The sequence below is a fragment of the Danio rerio genome, chromosome 17 (genome assembly GCF_052040795.2).
Source record: "Danio rerio strain M-AB ecotype USA chromosome 17, GRCz13ab, whole genome shotgun sequence".
Lineage (NCBI taxonomy): Eukaryota > Metazoa > Chordata > Actinopteri > Cypriniformes > Danionidae > Danio > Danio rerio.
In genome coordinates this window covers 35,297,457-35,319,058 of record NC_141037.1, presented here as the reverse complement: position 1 = coordinate 35,319,058, position 21,602 = coordinate 35,297,457, and the positions used below count along the sequence as shown (strand labels likewise).

General features: G+C 35.7%; 1 protein-coding gene across 4 annotated transcripts; it reads left to right on the top strand.

Annotated features, from left to right (window-relative positions):
• The first annotated feature begins 254 nt into the window (after positions 1-254).
• Positions 255-21,602, top strand: tedc1 (tubulin epsilon and delta complex 1). Of its 4 annotated transcripts, none has more exons than XR_015513575.1 (8): positions 255-449; positions 1,948-2,038; positions 2,119-2,330; positions 6,287-6,463; positions 8,635-8,724; positions 8,868-12,947; positions 18,007-18,213; positions 21,038-21,602. XR_015513575.1 is itself a non-coding variant. In XM_087290773.1 (8 exons), the coding sequence occupies exons 1-8, from the start codon at positions 318-320 to the stop codon at positions 21,398-21,400; spliced, it is 1,359 nt and encodes a 452-aa protein (XP_087146899.1). In that variant the 5' UTR covers positions 255-317; the 3' UTR covers positions 21,401-21,602. The 4 variants fall into 4 exon arrangements, 2 of the variants coding, with proteins under 2 accessions (XP_087146899.1, XP_087146900.1); XM_087290773.1 differs by having other exon boundaries at positions 12,861-12,947; XM_087290774.1 differs by lacking the exon at positions 8,635-8,724 and having other exon boundaries at positions 12,861-12,947.

Here is a 21,602-nt window from a genome sequence, read left to right as displayed (position 1 = left end):
GATTCACTAAGCAAAAAGAACAGTTGGTGTTACTATCATTAAGCCTTTTAAGATAACACTTGTCTGGAGAGCATCAATGAATTTCTCTTTGTTGTAAAATAGATAAAACACTCAACAGACTAATCAACTGCGCATAGTATGACGTTCCGGAAAAAGTGGGCTGTCTACAATTCTTATTGGTCAGAACTCACGTCAATCATTTACCGCGCCAAAACGACAACTAATCAAAACAGCGTTAAGTCCCTCAACTAGGAAGTGACTCTTGCTCAACGACCATTGCTGCTGTCAACAAGCAAAATATTAGTATTGTAAACAAAATGCAGCGCGCAAAAAGCGTTAAAGTGAAAGAAGTCATAACGTCTCTCTGTAAACTACTTTCTGGATTAAACGTTGAGACGATTCCGACAGCTGAGATATTCAGGAGAGCCAAGTTCAACAGAAAAGATGCGGTAAGACCCGAATGGCTATTTCTAATGTTTCTTGTAATTATTAAACCATACTTATACAATGATATGATAGATATTTAACGTTTATTATTTAACGTTACCCATAAAATGTCATGATAATTCCACGCTTTGTGTACAATTCATTTAGTCAGTCGGAGATGATAACTTAGATAGATAGATAGATAACGTTAGATAGATATAACGTTAGATAGATAGACAGAGTAAACGTGAGTACAGAAAGTAAAACAGAAATTATTTTTAAATAATCTTTATGATTGTAAAATTGATTATAAAACAATACTTAATAATACATTTATGATACATTATACTTATGTAAATTAGGAGTATATGAAATTATATATGTAACGTTAACAGTTTGTTTAAAATAGTTAACAAAAGCCACAATATGTCATTAGATGTGTGAATGAATAAATATAGTACTATATTAAATAGAAAAAATGTATTGTAACTTATTAGAAACAATGCTTTTTCAAACATTATATACACGTTTGATAAGCATAGCAATTAGCATAGTTATTTTTCATTGTATAATTGGGTTCTTATAAAAGCATCTATATAGATATTTTTTTACAACTTAGGATAAGGGTCCCTCGCACCTGAATGGTCATATTTGGGGTATGTGGCATCTAAAAGATTCTAAACTAGACATGGACCGGTATAAGTTTCTGATGGTATAATAACCTTGTATAAAAATATCATGGTTTCATGGTATTGTGATTACTGCTCTAAAATAACAATTTTTTAAAATGTCTTAAGAAAACTTTTTGTCCCCCTTTAAATACACAATATTTCATTTTAGGAAACATTTATAATATTTTGTAACAGGAAACATTTCAGGCTAAATAATTTAAATAAATTATTGACTTCTGCTAGCTTCATTAGTTTCAAAAACACTTTAAATATACCTTAGAAATTATATAACATTTATTTGTTATTATTACTATTATTATTTTCTTTTGCCGTTTTAAAACCTTGACTTTTTCAAACCACGGTAAATCTTGAAACCCATGCCTACTTTAAACCCCCAATTTAAAATGTTATATAAATATCAAACTTGGTTTCACCGTCCATTACCCCTGTTCCCATCTCCTCTGTCTATGTTGTGTCTTGCCGGTGTGCTTATGCTAAGATAGGGCTGTTTTTCTCCCTTTTCTCACTTTGTCCTAATCAAGGGCAAGCTGAGGGGGTGTTTTTTAGCCTAACTGTCCAAATGTATCTTTCTTCGTTTCTAAATGCTACCTCCTAAGATCTGTCTCCCCTGAAAAGTTGTTTGTGATGTTTTGTGTATGGTCTGGGGGGTCCAATTTTGCTATACGAAAGTGTAGTGACAAATAAAGGCTTGATTGATAGCACCATTATTATACAGCAGCACTGCATACCCTTTTCTTTTTATAATTTAATTTATTATAATTTTATAGATAACTCATGATTAACTAGACAAACCTTGCTTAGTGTGCTTAAAAATCTGCTTTGCTTTTAGGTGGTGGACATGTGGAGTTTGTTAAATAGGCTTCTGCAGAGAGCGTTTGCACTGGACTGTGCGTGCCGGGACTCTAAACACCAAGAGTTTGGTAAAATTGATCATTGCCTGTAACTGCAGTCCATATGTGATGCATTGCTGTTTGTACTACCCACAGTGCTGTGCTTGCAGACACACAGCTGCTGTTTGTGAGGAGTGCTCTGTGTTACTGTGGCTATGGGGCTCCTTGGGTGGTGGAGCCCAGGCCCACGAGTCACATAGAGGAGATGGAGAGCCGAGATCTGCTGTTGGCGCTTGGCTGGCTGCTGGCATCGGGAAATCTGCTGGACTTCCTGCTGGCAGAGAAGGTTTATCAGTTAGACACGCTCTCTTCTGCACCAACGGTGAGACCTGGGGTTTTGGGGGTCTGATAATAGGGAAAATAACAAAATATGCTCATTGCTTTTAGTTTTGGTAATGTAAGAAGAGCATGTGTTGTTTTATATAAGGCCAGCAGAGAGCAGAATAATACTACAGACACCTTTTTTCTACCACATATTCTTTAAAAAAGGAACTGTGTTGATTTTTAAATCACATTAGCAGCCTCTCAAAATCATTACACAAGATGCTAAAGAGTTAACTTGTGGTTTGGCTGACTAATTTAATACAATTCTAATGAAAAGCAATCATGAATGAAACACACGGAATAAAATTCTGTTTACAATTAGGATCAATTTGTAAGGCTGTTTCACTTCTTTTGAAAGCCTAATTGGTTTAGTCTGAAAAACAAAAAAACAAATCTAATGGAGGTATTCTAAGTGTCTATTTCATCATTTTAGTGATGGTATTTGCTAAGACAAACATGACTTTTGATCACTCTGTAGATAGGGAGAATGATACTATTTTTCTGTGTGTGTGCGTGCGTGCGTGTGTGTGTGTGTGTATGTGTGTGTGTGTGTATATATATATATATATATATATATATATATATATATATATATATATATACATATATATATATATATATACATATATATATATATATATATACATATATATATATATATATACATATATATATATATATATATACATATATATATATATACATATATATATATATATACATATATATATATATATACATATATATATATACATATATATATATATATACATATATATATATACATATATATATATATATATATATATATACATATATATATATATATATATATATATACATATATATATATATATATATATATATATATATATACATATATATATATATACATATATATATATATACATATATATATATATACGTATATATATATATATATATATATATATATACATATATATATATATATATATATATATATATATATATATATATACATATACATATGTGTGTGTGCGTGTGTGTGTATGTATGTATGTATGTATGTATGTACAGTTCTTTGCATAATTGAGTACACCACATTTTGAAAATGAATATTTTCATTTATTTATCAGTGAATATAGGCAATGTATTTTAGTGCATTTAAACAAAACAGATTTATTAAACGGATCATTTTTTAAATATTATTTTAGTCACCAAACATATTTAGAAATTAGAAGATAATATATTTAAATTCAAGCAAAATATTGCAAAAAAAAAGTTTTTCAAATTTTTTGCTTCTTTTGATTTCCTCTTTTTCAAATTTGTATTTAATTTTATTTTATAACATATAAATTTGGATGGACTAGTTTTTGGACCATTATTGTGAGTTATTTTGTTAGATAAGCTCCAGATTTGGCTTCATTACTGACCAATGTATATGCACAAATATAATATTATTACCCTCCCCCCACCCTTGAAATGTTTTTTTTTTTTTTCTCAAATAATGTTTAACAGAGCAAGCTAATTTTCACAGTATGTCTGATAATATTTTTTTCTTCTGGAGAAAGTCTTATTTGTTTTATTTCGGCTAGAATAAAAGCAGTTTGTAATAAAAAAAAAAAACATTCTAAGGTCAAAATGATTAGCCCCTTTAAGCTATATATTTTTTTCGATAGTCTACACAACATCATTATACAATAACTTGCCTAATTATCCTATCCTGCCTAGTTAACCTAATTAACCTAGTTAAGCCTTTAAAAGTCACTTTAAGCTGTATAGTAGTGTCTTAATAAAATATCTAGTCAAATATTATTGACTGTCATCATGACAAAGATAAAAGAAGTCAGTTATTACAGATGAGTTATTAAAAATACAATATTAAGAAATGTTTTGAAAAAAATCTGTTAAAAATCTGGGTAAAAATAAACAGGGGGCTAATAATTCTGACTTCAACTGTACATAGTAATTCCGTAGATCTGGGGAAAAAAGAATATTGAAGTATTAACAGTAAGTGTTAAACAGCCATAATATTTTAAAATGAATCCTCTTAACAGGATAGAAGCAATTTCAAAATTAACAAATGCCAGGAAATCTTCCCAAACTTTATGAAAAACTCCACTTTTATCATGGCCAATACAGGTCAGATAATCTAACGACACATATTAAAGACTAGTTCGATGCAACATCTTAACAGAGAGAGCCTTATCTGAGATCCATTGTAAAAGTATACATTTTCTTGCATTAAAAATTAGAAAATTGAAAAGCCTCATTTTGCACTTATCAAGACTTGCATGAGGGGACATTCCTAAGAGATCAGATGCTAATGATACTATTCTTAAAGTAATAATTCCCCTAAAACTGAAAATGATGCCATTATTTACTTCACTTGTCACAAACCTGGTTAAGTTTATATTTTCTCTTGAGCTAAAAAGAAGCTATTTTAAAAACTGTTGGAAACATTTAACCATTGACTTCTATAGTATTTGTATGTGAAAGTCAATTGTTACTAGTTTCTAAATGTTTTCAAAGGATCTTATTTTGTGTTTAACAGAAGGAACCTCATTAAGCTTTCAAACCCCTTAAGGGAGTATGAACAGGGAGAAAAGTTTTTTTTTTATCTCTTTAAGTATACATCAGTTTAATGTTTTTGCTTTAGACATTGATTAATTCACAAATAGTATAACTGTGGAGAAGTATTGTACTGTGAATAAAAGGAATCTGATTTATGTGAGAATTAAAAAAAAAAACATGGACAAAAAAAAACATTGTACACGTACATTTGAGGATAATTTTCTTAAGGTGAGCTCTTTTGTTTGTAGCAGGTAAGCTAGCAACCACCCAGAACACCCCACAAATCATATAACAACACCCTGGCAACCACTGTGGTGGTGAGTTTGGCAAGCACTGATCACTTTAGCTCCTGCTTACTCTTATTTGAACTAATCGAATTGTCTTTAAAAGAATTTGAAAGAGAGCAGAATGATTTAAAATCCTGTTAGATTTTTGGATCAATCTTAAGTTTATCAATTAGATGAGTCAGTGTTTTCAGACTTGGTTTATGCACTGCCAAAACCCATTATTATACCAAACCAAAAATGTGTTGCTTTTGTTTCTAGCTTTTATCAGCATTTATTAGTATCATGATGATAATAATAGAATGCATATTATAACGTAAAAGATGAAAAAAATATATTGTTCTTTAATACCAACATAAAGACATCTATTAGGCAAAAAAAAATACTTTGCAATGTTTCTCAAAACACCTGCTCCATGAATATATGTCTTTATAATGTCTCTCTGTATGTATGTGCACATAAATCAGCATACTGAGCCCCACATCAGCATATTAGAATGATTTTGGAAGGATTTTGTGACTCTGAAGAGTGAACTAATGGCAGCTGAAAATTTATCTTTGCTATCACAGGACTAATGTTTTAAAAGGGAATAAAACAGTAATGTATTTCTTTTTATATGTAATTACAGTATATTTCACATTAGCACAGCTTTACTGGATTCCTGATCAAACAAATGCTGTCTTGGTAGCGGCATAAGAGACTTTAGAAACATCTTATAACTATTTTGGTGACAATATGTTTTTAAATGATACTGTAGTTTATAGACCGCTGTAATTAACTTCTAAAACATCGCTGAAAGCAGCAGTTTTAAACTGTATTTACTAAAAAGGATAAAAGCACTATTGTTTTTTTTTTCTTAATCTTTCATCATCCCTGAGTAATAATTTTAGCAAAATTAAAAATCAAAAAAAAAAAAAAAAAAAAAAAGCAAAATCAAAATCTCCCCTGGAAGCAGCTTGGGGTGCATGTCTCCATTGGGGTTAAACACATTATTTACTGAAGGATTGTTCTTTTTTAAATTTAATTTTGTTTTATGGATTTGAACGTTTTGCCTACAGAGGTTTCTCCATAGTTATTGTAATTGTTTTTTATAACATGTTTGTGTACCTCGAAGATCCCCCAGGGTCCAATTAGTGGGCTGGATGATCTAATGGCATGTGGATCAGGTGAGGAACTCACGGTGAAGAAGGATCAAGAAATTCAGGCACTGCAGTGGCAACATGGGAAACTAAGACTACAGTGGAAAAGCTTACTTTCAGCCCAGGAGGAAAGGTCCAAATTCACCCATAGGGTGAGTCACTCAACTATAAAAACTGTTTTAAAAATGAAGCGTACGTTGTACAATTTAGATTTTTTTCCACACAGTTAAGGCAAAAAAATAAAACAATTCTGATTAGTTTCTTAATAAGTTATGGGTGTGTTTTGAGCAAAACATGCATTAAACCAACCAGTGTGTTGCGCTGTGGTGCATTTGCAATTTACATGGTGAAAACTGAACGCTTCACTAGTGAGAAAACAGTTAAACAGACCATCTGCGCAAGGATAAAGAACGAACCTCCTCCATTTGGCCTCTTTACTTTCTCTTTACGTTACTTTTATTCTTTACTTTACTCCTTTACTTTTGTGGATAAGGAAACGTGTTGTACGCACTCCACTGAAGACATTCATTAGCCTACAATTTAGTTTGTTACGTGCCAAGATTTTTTTCAAAACTCTTTATAAATTCAGTCGTAATTTCTAGCAAACGAATAAATGAACAATAATAGCGTTATTATAAGTTATATCCAAGCACTTCCTATTGCCCCATACGTCTCTCAAACCTAACAGGTGGACACATCTAAACTAGTTTTTCATTCATTCCTTTTCTTGTCGGCTTAGTCCCTTTATTAATCCGGGGTCGCCACAGCAGAATGAACCGCCAACTTATCCAGCAAGTTTTTACGCAGCGGATGCCCTTCCAGCCGCAACCCATCCCTGGGAAACATTCACACACACATTCACACACTACGGACAATTTAGTCACCCAATTCACCTGTACCACATGTCTTTGGACTGTGGGTGGAAACCGGAGCACCCGGAGGAAACCCACGCGAAGGCAGGGAGAACATGCAAACTCCACACAGAAACGCCAACTGAGCCGAGGTTCGAACCAGCGACCTTCTTGCTGTGAGGCGACAGCACTACCTACTGCGCCACTGCCTCGCCTAAACTAGTTTTTATTTAAAAAATATAAGTATGCATATAATAAATAATAATAATGTTATTATACTAATGCAAATTGTCATGAAGGAACTGAAAAAAGGAAATGAGTCACTGAGTTGTAGAAGGCATGTAGGTAGTGGTTTTTGTAGAAAATATTTTTCTATAATGTAAAAAAAATATCCTGTGATTAGGGTTGTAACGGTATGAATTTTTCACGGTATGATAATCGTCTAAAACAATACCACGGTTTGACGGTTTCGCGGTATACGGTATGTTACAAATGTTACAAAATAATAGAACAGTGAAGCAAATTTGACTTTTTCCAAATAATATATTTTTAGTTACTATAAACAACACCACTTACAATGAACAAATAAAAATAAGAAAATAATAAATAATGTGTCAAAGTCCAAATAAAGTCCAAATAAACATGGTGCAAATCCTCAGTAAAAAATAGATATAAATATTTACTATACTATAAATAGTTACATAACGAAACTAGATTCAATATGGAACATCCTTAGGTTTTATGTGCCAGCATGGATATGGTTGTCTATGGATATGGTTGTCTGCAATGCAGACAAACAGCTGCATCTTCATTTGCGTCTTTTGAAAACAGCAGGAGCAGCAGTTCGTCTTTGCTGTGTCACTGTTTTGTCATGTTTCTGTGCTGCTGTGCATGCAAAAGTACTTAGTATGAGAATTATTTCATGCAAAACTTTTTTTTTTGCGTTTTATTTAGCCGCGCATAAATTTATGCCTTTCTCTCATTCCGTGTTGTTCAAAAAGCTTGGTCCACAAACAAAAGCGAAACCTATGCTTATTGGTTGTAATATATCGAGTTTGAACCAATCTGGGCATGGAGGAGGGATAATGCATCAATGTATCATGTCTGATTTGTCCGGAGACACAGTGACGAGCGTTTCTTTGTCAAATCAGCGTTGTCAAATTTTGATGACGTAACCGCACTGATTCCGGAGCCTCTGAAAGTCGGCGAATGTTATGTGATACAGCACTGGAAAGCTGAGATTCTCTTCTTTATGCCAATCTTTGAATTGTATGAATCGGATCAGCGGATCAAAAGTTATTAAACATTTAAGAGCAATACTTATTTTTAGCCGCGGGCGGCTGTCTCGGTCTTTAAGGGTTAAAACCGTTGATATGCAATTGTTCATGGTATGATAATCGTGCACGTTGAAATCGTGGTAAACCGTCATACCGGTATATTGTTACAACCCTACCTGTGATCTCTTTCTTTAGGTCATCTCCAGTATCAGTTCCTCTGCTGTGCGTCATCCTCATGCTACTGGTTCCCATCAAACCAACATGACATCCACTGCACTTGACAAGGTGACATGAAAACGCTGGAGCATTTTAATGAAATATGGACACCAGAACATGTCAGTCTTAGGATGTCCTACTGGGCAAGTGTTATGACTTCAGCCCCTTGATCATTGTTATTACATGACATGTGACACTTTTTACTCATTTAGATTCTCTCCAGAGATTTCTCATCGCATTTGTATTCCTTCGGTGTGGGTTAAGTGCTTCAATCCGTCATCAGCGCATATGGTGATCAGCGCTCGATAATAACTGCCGTAAGCTAGGTAACAAGCTCATTTCAATCGGCGAATGATTGCACGCAGCTGTCAATGTATTTTTCATCCCCTGGCTTTTCTAGAGAAGGTTGTAATGAAGCATCTACCTCAGCGTAGCTGCCGTCCCGTTCTTTGGTGTGACAGATTGACAAGGTGGGAAATCCTGCTTGTTTGAACAGCGTGGATCTTGATCTTTAAAGTCAAAAGGCCTACTTTCTCCTGTTCCCTTTTCTGTTCTCTTGTTCTTTAGAGGCTTTGTTAGAGTATTTTATCTCAGAAAAAAGTCTCCCTTCTGACATCTAATGAAGGGGCTGTTTTTGTCAAGCAGGTTGTTTAGAGTTTATGTGAAGAAAAAGTATGAAAAAGGTGGGAAAAAGTGAAAGTGAGTAAAAAATATGAGTTTTTTATGTTTCTGCCTAGGGATCAGATTCTTTTTTTTTTTAACAAGAAGGATTATTATTTATAACAGCCAATGTAATGGGTGTAAGCAAAATGTTTAGTGCAACAACACACAAGCACATGCACAGTCATTGGCACACACCAAAGACCTGGGGGCTGTTTAATAAAAGTCATTTAGAAAAGCTGGGATTAAAGTAACAAACCTGACTTCAATGAGCCGAAATAAACGTCCACGCTTAAATTGGTTTTATAGCAGCAAGTTGAAGATCTAACTAATCGGAGTTAAGTTTAAATAATCTGGATAACTGCTTGTGCACGTTACTGTCATGAAAACCTGAAGGTCGAGCAAAGGTGCATCGGTTATGTTACATGCTACCATGGCAACTACGATTAAAGAAAGAGCTCTGAAATGAGACACAGCTATGTGCACAGCGAGTGGGCAGTGTTTGTTTTTAAAGTTCAAACATATAACAATTTAAACATAATAATCAAACTACAGCTTACAACAAAGCAAGAGAGAAGGTTAACAAGAAATTGCAGATTGTCTCAATAGGCTACATATGTAGCAATATATTTTAAAATACAGGCCACTATTTAGACCTTATAACGTTAAATTGAACATTTGTCATAATACATTAAAATTGTGCTTGTGTGCGCGCTTACTGACAATTGTTGTTTACAAGAAAAAGTTTTAATGCATTGCAGGCTCACTGTAACATACAAAATGTGCTTAACGTCACCACATTAGGTTTAAAATAATGCCTACAAAGACAAAAATTTACTAAATATAAGCACTACTTTTCCCTCGTTGAGGTGAAAGACAAGAATTTTTATGCATTGTGCAACTTATGCCCTGGAAAAAACAGTCTCTTTGCATCTGTGACAAGTAATTTTAATCTAATGAATCAACTCATGTCATCACATGCCACCACAAAATTAGTGGCTGCGCAGGTGAATAGCGTAAGCGCCGCTACCAAAGGAGGAGATACAGTAAAGCCATGACGTTTAAACAAATAAAACTTCATTTTTCTCCACCACAAACATTTCATTCTCAGACAGAATTAAACAAAATAATATCTAGATATATAGTTGAGAACATGCTGCCTTTGTCTCTCACATTGTCCCACAACAACATAAAAATTGTGTAGATTAGTGTACAATGTTTTATACTACTGCTGTCGCCTCGCTGGTTCGAGCCTCGGGTGGGTCAGTTGGCGTTTCTGTGTGGAGTTTGCATGTTCTCCCTGCATTCGCGTGGGTTTCCTCCGGGTGCTCCGGTTTCCCCCACAGTACAAAGACATGTGGTACAGGTGAATTGGGTAAGCTAAATTGTTCGTAGTGTATGAGTGTGAATGAGTGTGTGTGGATGTTTCCCAGAGATGGGTTGCAGCTGGAAGGACATTCGCTGCGTAAAAACGTGCTGGATAAGTTGGCAGTTCATTCCCCTGTGGCGACCCCAGATTAATAAAGGGACTAAGCCGAAAAGAAAATGAATGAATGAATGAATGTTTTATATTTATTGTATAGGCATTTGACAAATTACAATTTTTAAAGAAACGTAATAGTTAATTTCTCTGGTAATTAGTTACCTTTATAATTATGTAACTATTTGTGAGCAGTGACTAGTATCTATGAGTAATTACTCTTTTAAAGGAACGTGCCCAACACTGGTGACATGATGTGACCACTTGTTTTCAACATGAAGATGAGGATTTTTTTATTGATTGATGGATTGAAATCATATAATTTAATTAGTCATGTTACAAAATCGGGCAGCACGGTGGCGCAGTGGGTAGCACATTTGCCTCTAAGCAAGAGGGTTGCTGGTGCAAGCCCCGGCTGGGTCAGTTGGCATTTCTGTGTGGAGTTCGCATGCTGTCCCCGTGTTTGAATGGGTTTTCTTCAGGTGCTGTGGTTTCCCTTACGAGTCCAAAAACATGTGGTATAGGTTAATTGGGTAAGCTAAAGTGTCCATAGTGTATGGGTGTGAATGAGTGTGTATTGATGTTTCCCAGTGTTGGGTTGCTGCTGGATAAACATCCTCTGCATAAAACATATGCTGGATAAGTTGGTGGTGCATTCCGCTGTGGCGACCCCAGATTAATAAAGGGACTGAGCTGAAAAAAAAGAATGAATAAATGAATGTTACAAAATCCTTGTTTTTAATTTATAAATTAATCAAATTAATTGAAAATGAACAGAAATTAATGATTTCTGAAGGTTGAGTTGACGCTTTAAGATAAAAGTATTGACTACTACAATATAGAAAGGACTGCTAAAAACTAAGCTTTTCCACCAAAGGAATTAATGATGTATTAAACTAGAAACAAAGTATGTTAAGTTGTAAAAATGTTGCACGATATCACTGTTTTTATGAAATATATGCAGATTTATGGACCCCACCAAACCACTGAACAAAAGTCTATTCATAAATTAACATTATGCTAAACATTAGATTAAAATATATTTATGAATTATTAAACAATTTGTAAATAAACTATCCACATCAATCAATGTTTTGCTTTATCAATACAGATAGACAATAAGACTAAAGGAACTGACTCATGAAAGGACTAAAACTGACCTGTATTGCTTTTTTAGGACCATTTTATCCTAATCAGTTGCAATGTGCACTCAAATGCTTTTATTATTTGCCTAATTTCTTTTTTTCAGAATGACAGTGAAAGCAACAGTGAAATCTCTTTCACCTTTACCTGTATTTCAAATATCAATATGTTCTGACTGAATGTTTCTGTCAAAGTTCACAGCATTCTTCCTGAAAATGTGTCATGTTGCACCATTATTGCATACTGACACATTCTCCAGTGTAACAGGAATAAAATGGCCTACTAACACATCATTGAGCAACTTAATGTCATCACTATATCATATTAGATTTATTACCACCATCCAATTCTTTTTGAAGTTCTTCCTATCCATAATAGTCGCTTTGCACATTTTTGTGCCATCATCCATTCTTTTGTTTTCTGTAGCTTCAACATAATTAGTCAAATTTCATGTATTATTCGCTCAAAACAACCTCCTATTGCTGTCAAGTGTCAACCGGCAAAAGTCCTGCTTGTTAACTAATAGCTTTCTCCAGGTAGTCTGGACCTTGGTCTGTCAGCTCTGAGTGTGTGAAGTATACAGTGTGAGATGCGTTCAGACACAGGCTAATAGATCTCTCTTCTATAAGTTATGCTGGGCAGCTCAGGGATCACTCTCCCTCCCCATTGCCCTTCAGCCTGTGTGGGGTGCTGAGAGGAGTTATCAGCCTAAGTCCCTGGAGCACTTCTGTCTAACCGCAGAGACGTGCAGTATTAGTCAAGCTCCTACAGGGGAAAAATTGCTTCTGAGTACAGATCAAAGCGGTTGCCAAGTGTGCACAAAACTGTACTTACACTGTAGAGCCACTGGGGGTTTTATTGTTTAAAAACAACAGAGCTGCCCTGCGTGTAATTTAGGATTGTTTGTTGCGTTTTATTTCAGGACCTGGAGCGGATTCAAGCGCTGAATGAAATTCTGGAGGCGTATCTGGATTGGAAACTCCACGAGCCTTTATTCTGGTGCTGGATGGTATGTCTGCTGTGCTTTCTATGCAGGGAAGAATGTGAGATTCACACTCATGCTTCTTTATGTAATATTCTGTTTGTTCACTCTGTCATATTGCTGCTCAGCCCCAGGTATTTATACATGAGCAATTCGTGGAGACAGATGGGTAAGGTTTTTCGACACGACCAAATTAGTTTACTCTGAGAAGTTACTAGCGATGCTAAATCTAATATGTATATTAGCCCACTGTTTTTGGGAGAGCCAGACTGTCGGTCTGCCCGCGGTAACCTTGTCCAGCTTTGAGTTGTCACTCACAGTGATGCACTGGCACTCCAGGACTGTGAATCTGGCAGAAAAGAGCCCTTACTCACACTGGCATCTTTCCAATTTGAAATGAAGTTGTAAAGAAGTCCCCGACTAGCAGGAGTGCGTCCTGAGCACTTGCCAGTGGTTTCATTTTTCACTCTCAGTGGGCATTTTGAAGTAAAAACGCAATGTTTTAACTGCCATTCAGCGAGAATGGTGAGCTCATGGGTGTCTTTAAGTTGGACAAATGTTGGAGGGCTTTTGTTTTCCCACTTCCAGCATATCAGACTATTGCAATGATTATTTTACTCTAACAAGTCTTTTTATGTTGTGGCTCGATGTCACACAATCAGAATAAAGCACATTAAGATGTTTCACACAATTACAGCCTTTGTCAAACGCTGTTGTAGAACTACTGCTAATTCAATTTTTGAAGCCTTTTAGTGAGAAATTTAGTCTGGGTTCTTGAAACGCAGACTGAAGATCCCCGGTTCAAAGAACAGGAAGAAAGGAAATGGAAATCAAATAGCATGCCCACTGCGTCAATGAGAAATCTATAGTCCTTGATGAAAACCAAACATTTTGGGGATTGAGTGCTATTTGGGCAAGATTGTTTTGTCACTGTCCACACAAGAGGCATAGAATAGCAGATACAGAGCTCTGGCTATCGGTTGAGCCGTTGTTGATTAAGTTATTACACAATTTTTTTTTTTTTTGGGGAGATGCATTACAAAGTCTGACTTTAAGAGAACTGGAACATCTACCCAGAACATCACCCACAGTGTTATTCTGACATATTGTAATATGTTGATATAGAATAGTATTAACAAGTAAACATTAATATGAAGGGTTTAGGCATTAGACCGGTATGAGATTCTGACAGTATGATAACCCTGAATAAACATATCACAGTTTAACGGTATTGTGATAACTGCCTTAAAAATATTGTTTTTGTATGTCTGGGTAAAAAAACTAAAACTTTTTTTCCCTTTGAACAATATATTTTATTATGAGGAACATTTTAAATGATTTTGGAGCAGTAAACATGTCAAGCTGAATAACGAAAATGAATCATGATCTTCTGCTCTCTTCGGTAGTTTTAAAGACACTGATTTTACACTTTACAATTTAAAACGACATATTTGGATGTATTTTTTTTTTGTCCTAAATTATTTTTACTTTACTATAGGGATGTAACGGTATCAGAATTTCACGGTACGGTAATACCTCGGTATGAATGTCACGGTACGATATTTATTGAATCATTTACAGGAAAAAACAAAACTTATGAAAATACTCCACAAAAGTGCCAAAAGTGTCAATGACATACAAATTAGCCATCTATCTGTAAGCTTTGAAACAGGAACTTCAATTTTAATAACAAAAAATTATTAAACCATGTAAAAAAATAAAGTTTCAATTTATTTATTTATTGTTGAAAACTCATCACATTCAACATTTAATCACACTCAGCCCATCTACCCAGATGAGAGCTCTGCTAGTCGGACTTCTCATCAAGCATCTCCCGCTGGATCTAATCTCACTATATTTATTAAACGGGATATTTCATTTATCTTGTTGTCTTTATCTAACGACATATTCCCTGACTTTGGGCATTGGAATCTATTACTTGTTCTCAGGTAACGTGTTTTGGCTGAGCACAAAGATAAGTTAAAGATTAATGTAACCACGTACATTCTGTATATTGACTGATCGCTTGCCTTTATTTCCTATAATGTATAAACTTATTGTATGTTATACTTTTAAAATGGCCATTATCGATTCTTAAAACTGATACTCAGCAAAAGAGAGGGGATGTTTCGTATTTTCACTGAAATTGAAAGGAGGCAGTTGTTATCGGCTCCGTTTTGTTATAAATATCCACACAGTGAAGATGACGCTCATATATGCAGCACGACGCCTCAACATGTCTGCTGTCTAAGTTGCTAATATTAAAATGAAAATAGGCAGTTCCTTAAATCATGTTTACATTTTATTGTTGAGAAAGTGAAACAACGAAGCCAGGGTGATGTGACTGAAGTTATAAAGTAACGTTACACTGTTCTCTTTGAAGATTTACCCGTGTCCTCGGTATAATCTGCTTTTCCATATCAAACTGAGAAGAAGAGACTGCAGCCTTGATCAAACTTGCGAAGTCTGAACTTACACGGAGAGGATGCAGGACTGAACTGTGCGTGTAAAGCAGGTCGCACACCAGAAGCGACGCTCGGCGGCGCGCCGCGCAGCGCCATGTATTTTAGAATTCTAATCATAGGTTTCTATCAGGATACACACACCGGCGCCGCAAGTCGGCGGCGCCCGGCGACGGCTCAGGACGCAGTTCATTTTTCAGCCGCGCCACAGAGCGCCATCTGATTAGTTTCATGTTAAATATCATTCGAATGTGCGCGTCTGGTGTGCGATACTTTAATCTGTCATGTACGCGCCGTGTCGCGGCGCCGAGCGGCGCTTCTGGTGTGCGACCTGCTTTAGAGTTTTCCAGCTCTTTTCATCCCCGCTTCTAGCAGCACACTCCATTTCCGCATTACTGGATCTGTAGCGACAAAAGACCGCAAGGGATGATGGTCAAGCATGGGCTGATGGCAATTGTAGTTTTCGCTACCTCCCGTTCGCTTCATTCGCCTGAGCAAATTTTCTCAGAAGACCTATAGTTTTACCGAGTCATACGACTTCGGTAATATCGAAAAAAATTAATATTTACAATACCGTTACATCCCTACTTTACTAGTATTTTTACTTTTTCGGAATAATGGCACAACTTTGTTTGATAGCTAAATGTGAATTGGTGTGCCCAACCCTTAACTAAGAAGCTACCAAGAGCTCATATCAAAAACCATGAATCAAGAGCTATAGTTCCAGTTCCAGTCACAATTCTGGCTAAAATGAGAATCACATTTTTTTTTTGGTAGTAATAGGCCTATTATTATTGTTAACACAGTAAAATAAACTATAATACTATTAGGCCTATGTGTAATTCTAACTGTTGGATCAAATGCTAAGTTTTGTTTAGACTCTGAATGGTGGATTTGAACAGACTTTACATTTTTCCTGGTTATTAATACACAGTAAAGTGATTACATCAGAATACAACTATTTATAATTCTGAATTATTATGTTTTAGATGTATGTTTGCAATCTGTCCTTGACAACATTATTAGTCCATTTTATTCACTGGCAAGATCAAACATTTGTCATTATCAGATTACCTCATGCATTAGATTTAACATTAAGTAGGCTAGAGTAGTTATAGTGACACTGGTAAACATTTATTTGCATGCACAACACTGTGTTAGTATAAAGGAAAAACATTTCAAATGATTGTCGTAATCATAACTCTAAAAGTGATATGGTCATTTAAATGATGTGCTCACTTTTGGTTTCACTTTCACTGCAGAGTGCGGTTTATGTCATGGCTGTCGTCACTTTGTGAAAAAAAAAAACATACATGCAAATCATAACTCCCATGTGGCTCTCAAAAGATTGCTCAGTGCAACTAACTAAATGTTATGTACAACTGTGTTACCTGGTATTCACAGCCTATGCAGGTTCTGTTCACTAAAGTGGACATCATTGGCAGGCACACGTGCATCCTCTCAGTAGTAAACAAACAGTGCATCAGCTCATTTACACAGACATTACATTTCAGGGTGTATTGTACTTCCAACACCATTTGGAGGTGTCCACGATGCTGAGCAACGCATGTAAAACAATGTGAAGACTTGTGCTTCTCCTGAACTTGAAATATAACTGGCTGAATCATAGAGATGATTGATCGAGATTGTGTGGGGGGTCGAATCAAGATTGTGATCTTTTTTTGATTAATCGTGCAGCCCTCATTCCAGTTTCATCAAACACACCTGCTTATTCACCTTATTCTCCACCGACGAGCGGGCACTGCTATTTGAATCTTTTTGTCTCACGACTTCCGGTCACATTCACTTCCATTAATTTTTTGACGTTAAAAACTGCTCATTACGCTGCTTGATGTTGCAATTTGATATTTTCTTACTATATTATTCTACTTGGTCTGTGTAAACAGTTTTTTTTTTCCCAATATGTTTATTGATTTTTTTCCTTTTCACCCCATCAACTAGGCATACAGACAACAATGCAGCCTACACAGCACATATCTACACCCTTCTTATGTATATACACCCATACATACAAAAAAATATATAAAAAAATAATAATATAAAAAATAATTATAATTCTGTGTAAACAGTTGTTTGTAGAGCAAGTAGTTTGACCGTTTTCTGCCGTTTATTATTCCTAGTCATTTCTCCCATAGGCGACTGAATCGGAAGTTCTAAGACAATCGCGAAAACAGGCGCACTTACGCGTTTTAGAATAAGGTCAATAGACTTCTAGTGATCTTAAAGACACTGTTTAGCATGTTCAGGTGTGTTTGATTAGTGTTGGAGCTAAACTATGCAGGACACTGGCCCTCCAGGACCGAGTTTGCCCACCCCTGGACTAAACCGAAAAGAAAATGAATGAATGATTGAATGTCTGATTGATTTGCTTAAGAGAATCATGACAGAAATACTGTAGGCATTTTGTGTTTTGGTTGCAAATGAGAATCTGCATCAAACAGAATTTTTGTGTAGCTTTGTAGTGAATTTATCCAAAGACTAAATAATTGCTTTAGTCGAATTCTCGAGTTTGAGCACAGTGCATCTCCGTTACCTCAGAAATGTTTTTTTTCTTCCTGCCTGACCTGTTGCACTTATGCCATATTCTGCAATTCTCTGTGTAGGACAGTGTGATGGACAGCTCCCTTACTGATGCGTCCGAGGTGAAGCCAGCCGTTTGGCCACCAGGGGGGCAGACTGTCACGGCGACGTGTCCCCATGGCGACAAGACCAGGAGAGCAGTCAGACAACTTGACAAGATGTTGCTAAGGCTGCAGACAGAACTGAGAGCCAGAAGAATAGAGCAGTCCACACTCGCGCTCGCCTCACAGGTAATGACTAGCCACTAGGCAAGATCCACCCGCATAAGTGCAGACGGGAAGACTTCAACTTATAATAAGGTCAGGTTTCGCAGCATGATATTCATAAAGTTTTCAATTTCAAGTTCTGTCAGTTTGGGTGCTTGAGATGTTGACAGCTTAAGTTAAGATTTATATAACCTCAGTCCCGCACTGATAGGATACCTCTATGCTTTATTTCTCTGTCCCTCTCCATTTCAGTTTTTCTAATGTGTTACATGGGATATTGCAAACACACAAATACACAAAGAAAGTACAATAATAGTAATAATAATAATAATAATAATAATAATTAAAATTGTAAATATTCATTGCACTTTGTTGCACTAATTCATCTTTTAATTGTACATATCCACCAAACATATGCATTTTTAATTTTAATATCTATCTGCATACTTCTGATTATTAAAAGCAACCTGTACATATATAAATCTATTCTAAATTTCTGTTCATAGTTAATACAACCTTTATATCATGTTTATAGTACATCCATCTGTAAATATCACCATAGTTTTTCTATAGTTGCACATTAAAGCTTATGCCTATATCCTGCAGTTACTGCTACTACACTTCTAGTTAGACCTAAACTACATTTCTTGTACTTGTACATGTGGAATGACAATAAACTTTAATCTAATCTATAATAATATTAATAATCATGAAAATTGTGTAGATTTGTAGATCATTGATTAATGATCTTTTATTTTTATTTCTATTATTATTTTTTAAAAATATATTATTGCTATAAAACACAATGGAACAAATCTTCTACTAGGGTTTTAAAGAGCCCCTATTATAAGTTCTAAGAGGTCATATTTTAGTTTTGGGGGTCTCCAACAACAGGCTAATGTGTATGCAAGGTCAAAAAACTGTCTTATATGCATTTTTAAAAATCTAACTATCCCAATTATTCCCATATGAATCCTTCATCAATTCATTTGTTCACAAACCCTTCCTTTGCGGGAGGCTAATCTGCTGTGATTGGTCCAATGACCCAGTCTGTTGTGATTGGTTGACTGGGATCAGCACAAGACAAAGTGAAACTCCCACCAGAGCTATGAAGTTGCACACAGAGTATGTGAGAACCCAATGCAGGAATGTAATAAAGCAATGCAGTTAAACACAGCATATTACTCTATTCTTAAACCTAACCCAAAGTAATGGCAACGACACGCATTCAATATTATTCCACGGGCAAAATTTAAACCACTGACCACGCCACCCGTGTGTAGTAACAGCTTATGGTTGCCACAGCAAAGACAAATGGCAGAGGATTGCAAGTTCAGAAACGCATTTGAATCGGTAAAGGAAAAAGCACACGTCATGTTTTCAATGTGGTTTTGGAAATAATATGTAAAAAGCCCATAAAGATTTAACTTAAGAGATTCAGTACAAGCATTGATCTATAATAGATACGTGATTACAAGTTACAACACACAATTAAATAAATATTTTGCAAACTACAGAAAATGACGCAACCCTTTTAATTACACTTGCATGTTATGATCCGTAAGAAGAAGAAACTGGTTCATATGAACTGTAACAGTTACTGACAAAGTCCCTGTCAAAGTCTGACAAAGTCCCATATTAAATAGTCTCCTTCCATTAATTGCAAACGGCTGATGAATCCCGTATTCGTCACACACAGCACTAGATTGGCTATACTGTGGTATTGTTGTGAAAATGAACTTTAACCCTTTATTCCCAGCAGCCAAATCTCCATCTGTCAGTGATCATCATCTTCGTTTCATGATCCCCTGCACTTCGCTAGTGTGTGAAGGGAAAGGCGCGTACACGTTTCACCGGAACCGACACTTTATGTTTGGTGACACACTGTATCGATGTTGACGCATTCAGACAAAACATCCAAACCCAACACAATTCATTTATTCAGCTCTGAGTCGACTATTTTGTTAAAACGTTAAATTAAATTTTTGTTATTTTGATAAATCAATATTCTAAACATGTTTTTAACACGGTGCACTGTCAGATTTAAACCTCAGCTCAATGTTTTCATTCACTTAATGCTGTGTTACACACTTAATGGAAGGTCATTTACAAAAACCCACAATAGGGGCTCTTTCATAATATAAAAGTAATGTTATAATCCTTAATGATGATGATAATAATAATAATATTAATAGTAATAATGTAGATTTGTAGATCAGTGATTAACGATTATTATTGTACAAATCTACTTCTAGGGTTTTCATAATATGAAAGTAATGCTATTATCAATAATAATAATAATAATAATAATAATAAATATTATTCCCTTATTTATGTTTCCATAGATTTTAGTTCCCCAGGGAAAATGATTTATTCTGTGCGTATGAAACTCACCTCTTTTTTTATTACCTGTTCAAAGGCTTTTTAGCTGTATTCAGAGGTGTTTTAATATCCTGATAATGAGGTAAAAAGAAAGAAAATGATAATAACTAGGTCATCTCACCATTGCGTTCTAATGTTGCCTGAATGTATTACGCTTCATTATATGGAAATTCAATGTGGTTGGTCTGATGGATAATTAGGTGGCACAACCACCAGCAACCATAACCTGTTATGATAAATGACCGTCTGTCTGGACTGAGGTCTTTTTCTGAATGTCTGAGGCTGATTTTTCCTCCCATCAATTCTAAACGCATTTCTTGTGATGCAAGACATACGCTGACGTTTACGCTCCCACACACCTGATCATTTGGGATACCGCAGTACAGTTCTTTTTGATATAAGCATTCATTTGATGTTTGATCAGTATTCCAGATCATTGGTCTAAGCAAGCTCTCCTTCTCATTAGGGGGGACATCAGGGGGCTTCTCGGCTTTCTGACAGGCAGAGAATGGAGGTGGAGAAGACGGTTGCGGGTTATTTAGAGGGTCTGCGTCTTAGTAACACCTCCGCAATCACATCAAAAGGCTTTGTGCCATGTCTCCAGGATCCACAGCCCACAAAGCCACCTCGCAGGTTCCACAGTGCAGAACCTGGCCTGGCAGTGACAGCTGGGAAGCTCCAGGCATCTACGGTTTTGGGCGAGCTGAGGGAGAGAGAGGCTGTTCTGCAATGGCAGCTGGAGCGATTGAGGCAAAGTATGAGAGTGGAATTGCAAAGACAGGCCAGCACAATGGAGGGGGTGATCCTCATCCCGCCAATTAAGAGATAAACAGACTTTTTAGGCCACTATATATTGACTTGGACTTAAAGCTTCATTTTGAAAGGCTAAATAAGTGAAGTTTGGTTTCGCGCATTTTCTGATGAACTATCGAGATGGTTCACCCCAAAATGAGATGGGGACCCCCCATACCGTGTTAACTCTGTGTGCCTTTGTTCCTTTTTGCACGATTAAAGGATATAATAAAACAAAA

Excerpts from the sequence above, each read along its gene's own strand:
- tedc1 (XM_087290773.1), top strand. The coding sequence starts at position 318 with ATGCAGCGCGCAAAAAGCGTTAAAGTGAAAGAAGTCATAACGTCTCTC. Across the intron at positions 2,039-2,118 it reads CTCTAAACACCAAGAGTTTG|ACACACAGCTGCTGTTTGTG; the intron begins GTAAAATTGATC and ends CTGTGCTTGCAG. Across the intron at positions 6,464-8,634 it reads GGTCCAAATTCACCCATAGG|GTCATCTCCAGTATCAGTTC; the intron begins GTGAGTCACTCA and ends CTCTTTCTTTAG.